This window comes from Pygoscelis adeliae, unplaced genomic scaffold (genome assembly GCF_000699105.1).
Source record: "Pygoscelis adeliae isolate BGI_AS28 unplaced genomic scaffold, ASM69910v1 Scaffold268, whole genome shotgun sequence".
Classification (NCBI taxonomy): domain Eukaryota; kingdom Metazoa; phylum Chordata; class Aves; order Sphenisciformes; family Spheniscidae; genus Pygoscelis; species Pygoscelis adeliae.
The window spans coordinates 903,145-908,267 of NW_008825262.1; the positions used below are offsets into that span (position 1 = coordinate 903,145).

Below are 5,123 nucleotides of genomic sequence, written 5' to 3' on the forward strand. Positions count from 1 at the left end.
GGTTATAAGTACCTCAGGGAAGCAGCTGATTCCAGCTCCCCCACAAATGAAATCCTTCAGCAAATAAGCAAGCACCGAGATCCCACAGTCCCCATGGCGACAAAGCAAACCCAGAGCGCCTCAGAAGTGAGTACAGCTTTGGAGAGCAAGTGGGAAAAGCAGGGCTAGGAAATGGAAGCCTGAGTTTGGGAGAAAGGATGCTTTGCCAAGCTGGTGATCTTTGCTTTAGACCATGTGTAAAACCTCCAGAAGACTGTCTTCCCTCCCCAGGTCAGATTTTTATACTCTCATTCTGGAATGTCCAGAAAGTTCCCTCTGCTCCTGCAGCATGTGCAAGTCCATGACCAAAGCTGGTCAAACCTTCGGCTTGCATAATCTCACAGCTTCTTCTGACTCAAGAAGGCAAAGCTTCGCATTTTTACCATCAGTGCAGATTTATGTAATACTATGTACAAGAAACCAGACTTGAAATGCCTAGATCACAGTCTGCAGCACATATTGCAGGAATGGAGAAGCAGTGGAAGGGAGCAATGCATCATTAAGGCCTTCAGGTTTTAGTTGACAGGACAAAGCAAGGTGTTTCTTTCCCAGAGTCCTGTCAATTCAGTCTCAGAACACTGTCTGCATTTGGCCATGGAAAGTCAGATGCCAGGCGTCCATGCACACAACATTCACTACCCATTGTTTGCAGAGAAGCCCTCTTTTTTGGCAGCTTGAATTGGACTCCTTCCAGCACACATGCTTTTTGGTCATTCTTTGAGCTCAGCAGCCAGTTACAGGTTTCCATAGTGACAAGACTTAAAAGCTTGATTAATTCTCTCCATGGTCTTCTTCCACCCAGGCCACAATTTTCCCCTCCCAACCAGGAATGATGTCATCATCATGGAATACCTACAAAAAAAGGGAGTCCAGTCATGTCTGGAGTCTGGATACCACTCTTCTACAGTGTGAGTAGCATAAGAGGCTGGCATCAAGTCAGAGATCCTAGCTCAGATTTCACTACACAGCCCAGAGAAAATATACCTCATCCATCATTCACGTCCGAGTAATCTTTTCAGGTTTTAGGTAAAAAACAGATTAGGCCCCTTCTTTAACCAGTAACCATCAAGATTATTATTGGCATGTTTTTGACAAGAAAGGTAAAATAAAGACAGGAAACATGCCTTTTCTGATCTAGACTACAATCTTGTTGCTGCAGCAACATTCTGCAGCTGTTTCTGCAGAATGGCTGCCTGGTCAGCTGACTGTTCCCAGAGAGTGTAACCCTTTGCACTTGTCTTAATTTGTGAAACAGGAACTATCCCAATAACCTTTAATGAATCCAATCCACACCAACATCAGCCTGAGCATAAACAGGGCTGTAGTGCAGTACACAGAGGAAAAGATGCCATAAACAGAGTTATCTCTGAAAAACCTTTAAAAAAAAGCAGGAGAATGTATTTTGAATAAACCACATTTGCTTGAAGGGTCTCTCATTGCAACAGGTTTTATAAAGCCACTTGAAGGGCTAGAAGTGTAGTCTGGGTTTTTGCCCGGTATCCCCTGAGCAGTGCTGTGTCACAGACTGTCTTTGCCAATAGCCAGCTCTTTGCCCAAGGGGCTCTGTAACCCCCAGGCAATTGCAATCACATTCATATAATTGCTCTGGCTGGGGATGAAAACATCCCATTTTAGCACCTTACAAGAGGAGCTTAATCTATAGTTGTGAAAATAGACAGTCTGTTCGGGGGCAAGTTCAAAGATTTCATTAGTTTAGAAGTGGGGTGACCACAGTCTCCAGGGTTGTGTGGTAACACTGAACACAAAGTGGCTGATATAGCTAAATTCCACACTTACCTCCTCCTTGACTGTGCCAAACTCTGGATCCAGGGCTTTGAAGTGGTACCGGTGGGTTCCTTCACGATCAATAGCTACCTTAAAATCCTTCAGAGTCACTTCCCCTAACCTGCAAGGGAAGAGTTTGGCACTATCCCATGGCACACCATTACCAGATTTAGCTCAAGTGTTACTACATGACATGCAGAGCCACAGCACAAGTCTAGCTAGGCATGTGGCACCCTGGCCACAGGGATGTGAAGAGTGTGCCCCTCCAGGAACACATCTGTCAATTCCAAGGTCTTCTTCAGAGGAAGAATTGCCTTCTGATTTACTAAGAACCACCTCAAAACTGCCTTTTTCACTTTCCCTTTTGCTTTGACAACCATAGTTGTTTTGACAGGAGTGTCCTGCACTACGTGCCACAATAGAACTGCTTGGCTGCTTTCTCTTGCTCTTGGAAATTGATAAAAAAGAGGTGAATCTCTTAGGGCTCTAAATCAAATGCATCAGCTCGGAGACTGCTTTAGGCAATCTTCCCCAGACAATGGTATGAAATCCAATGCTCAAGTTAATGCACAGCAAACCTGTGCTAGTGGTGACCGTACCCAGAAGAGATCAGACTAATGCATTAAGGGAAACGAGCACCTCCCACATCAGTGTCAGGAAGGCAAAGCCAGTCCTCACCTCTTTGGTATGTTGACCATGAAAGGTGTGAGGGAGCGGTCAGTGAAGTATAACACTTTGGTGCAGGCACTGGTGCTCATCACGGGTGTGCTGTGAGAATGAGGCAGTTCTGCAAAGAAAAGAGCACAATCATTGGGGAACAGCCTGTCTCCTGCCACAACAGGAGACAAAAGGGGTGGTCTCAGCAAATTTGCCATCACAGCAGAGAACATGGTGATGGGAAGAGATTCTTAGGAGGGTTACTAATCATCCCTGTTGGGAAGGGCCAGCTATGCCCCTGCTTACTGGAAAACTTTGTATTACAAGGTGCATCCAACTGTGGTATTAGCATGGAAGATTTGCCTAGCACTGTCCTCCAGGATTACTGTCCCATCCACAGAGGGGCTTGCTGCCACCATCTACTCCACAGATACTCTATTCACTACCTCAGCAGTGACAGGAGAACCTTTCTGGAAGAGAAAATGACTGAACAGTACCCCATCCAGTATAGCTACATTATCACTTGCCTTCACTTGCAGATGGGTAGAGCAGGATGAAATGACTGATCGTCATCAAGGCAGAAGGTTATCTGTCTCCTCCCCATATTCCCATTCTAGTTGGCCAGGATGGGTGTTTGTGCATGGATTTTTCTTTGCTCATTTGTGTTTCTCTCTCTCTGGCTACTGCCTTGTTTCGTGCTTCCCTGCAATGTGCTGTGCCAAAAGCTGAAGCAGAGGAAGGTTCACACTGAGTCACTCTACAGTTTTAAGATTCCTAGCATGCAGAAAACATTATGGACACCCATTCAAAGGCTTTCTAATTTAGCAAGTCTTTGGAGCCACCTCTTAGAGCTCTTTATGCCCAAGACATTCTATGTTTGTGGCTGCTCAACTCAAATTTCCTGCTGCAGTGGAGGGGGATGGAGTCTGCAAAAAGGGAGAGGTACAGTTTGCACGCAGAGAACACATGACACTGGCTGCTCTAAAAACTGCAGTTTATGGGAGAGGAGGGAGAAGCCAGCAAATCCTCCCCACAACCCACTTCAGGCTTCTGAGTTCCTCTCCTACCTTCCTCCACATCTTGCACCTCCAGGATACCCTGCTGCTGGACACTACAATGCAGCTGAAAGGTGAGGGCCTCTGTCTTTCCCCAGTACCTACAGTCCCCTACAACCTCAGACTTTCTAGGTGACATTTACAACCAACATTGGAAAAAACAGCCTTCATGATGAAAAGCAAACGTGGAGCTGCTGCAGCTGGAGCCAGGAAACATGATGTCAGAAAGGACGGTGCTGTTATGTGTATATGAAAGGAGCTAGACACTGAGGGGGGAGCAGGGGAAGAGGCAACTGTAGTTATCTGTGTCCACTAGATGGTGCAAACCAGCAGGAAAGCTGAAATAACATCACATTTCCCACTCATCCCAGGGGTGATTGTTTACCATAGTTATTTATACTGCAGTGCTACCGAAGTGGCCCAGACTCCCACTGTATGGTGCTTTACTAACAAGCAGCCATAGATTGTCTCTGCCCCCTTTCCTTTGCAGTGAAGTCTAATCTGTACAGCAAATGACTGAAGGGAGGAAAGTGAGCTCTGGTAAAGGGAATAAGAAGCTGGAGGTGGCAGATTCCCAAGGGGATGCTATGCCCTGGACTGTGGCCAGGAAACCTGAGCAATTAATTTGGTAGTGGGAGGGCAGGAACTGAAAGGCACTTACTGGATTTGGGAGGCCAGGAGTCTCTACACTCATTTGTTGCTCTGCTTGCTGGTGATTTCCCCCGGATCTAGGATGCAAAGCCAAAAGAGTAAGAACAAAACGTCACTTCCCAGTTGGAGCTCTCATTGCTGCTTAGCTCTGGGTTGTGTGTGAGGGGCAGAAGTTAAGAGCCAAGTGCCTTAGGAAGCCTTTACCCTTCTCTCTTGCCTCTTCTGTGTTTCCATGCGGTACAGCCGTTCCATCAGGCTGGAGATGCCCTGCTCCAGGCTATCAATGGTGTGATGCTGTGGATCATGGCCACTGAAACTGTTCCTGAGGCTGCGAAGGGCATCACGAACCAGCTGCAGGTCATTTGTCTGCCCAAGAGACCACAAGTCAGTCAGACTAACTGCAGACTGCTTTCCTCCCATCTAAAGCCACAGGTCTTAGAGGAAAATCTCTCTTGACAAGATAATAGCTTCCAGGATATCTGGAGCCCTCATCTGCATCTGGCTGGGAAAATATTCCTTAGGTGCACTTACCCCTCGGTGGGCTGTGGGAGCAGCTCCTTTTCCTGCTGTCTGGAGGAAGCCATTGCTCTGACCACTATGACCGCTGTAAGCCATCACCTGTTCAGGGGAAGATGCATGTGCCACTAGGAATGTGTTAGGACCCCCCCAAAGATCCCAATTTGAGAACTTCAAAATGATGAGAGGGCGTGAAAGTTTTCCACATCAGTGACATAACTCCCATCTTCTACCAGGTAAATACACTCACTAAGGAGTGTGGCAAGCAGTCCTATAGGTCAGAGCACAAACGTGATTCCCCTCATACAGGTGGAGAAAGAGGCAGAGACAGGAAGAGGCTTGCTGCTACATCACAGAGGGCTCTGCAAGCTCTACTGAGCACAATCAGTGTTCAAGTGGCACTGTGCAGGGACAGATATT

The 5,123-nt window shown here is 46.9% G+C and overlaps 1 protein-coding gene across 2 annotated transcripts in view; it reads right to left on the reverse strand.

Annotated features, from left to right (window-relative positions):
* Positions 1–689: 689 nt before the first annotated feature.
* The window catches only part of DIXDC1 (DIX domain containing 1), a 36,140-nt gene continuing 31,706 nt past the window's right edge, over positions 690–5,123 (reverse strand). For both annotated transcript variants that reach the window (XM_009329535.1, XM_009329536.1), the window contains 6 exons: positions 4,719–4,805; positions 4,392–4,553; positions 4,198–4,264; positions 2,503–2,611; positions 1,837–1,945; positions 690–891 (listed from right to left, as the gene is read on the reverse strand). In XM_009329535.1, coding sequence (XP_009327810.1) covers positions 811–891; positions 1,837–1,945; positions 2,503–2,611; positions 4,198–4,264; positions 4,392–4,553; positions 4,719–4,805 — 615 coding nt within the window. In that variant the 3' untranslated portion in view covers positions 690–810. The remainder of the gene's footprint in view (positions 892–1,836; positions 1,946–2,502; positions 2,612–4,197; positions 4,265–4,391; positions 4,554–4,718; positions 4,806–5,123) is intronic.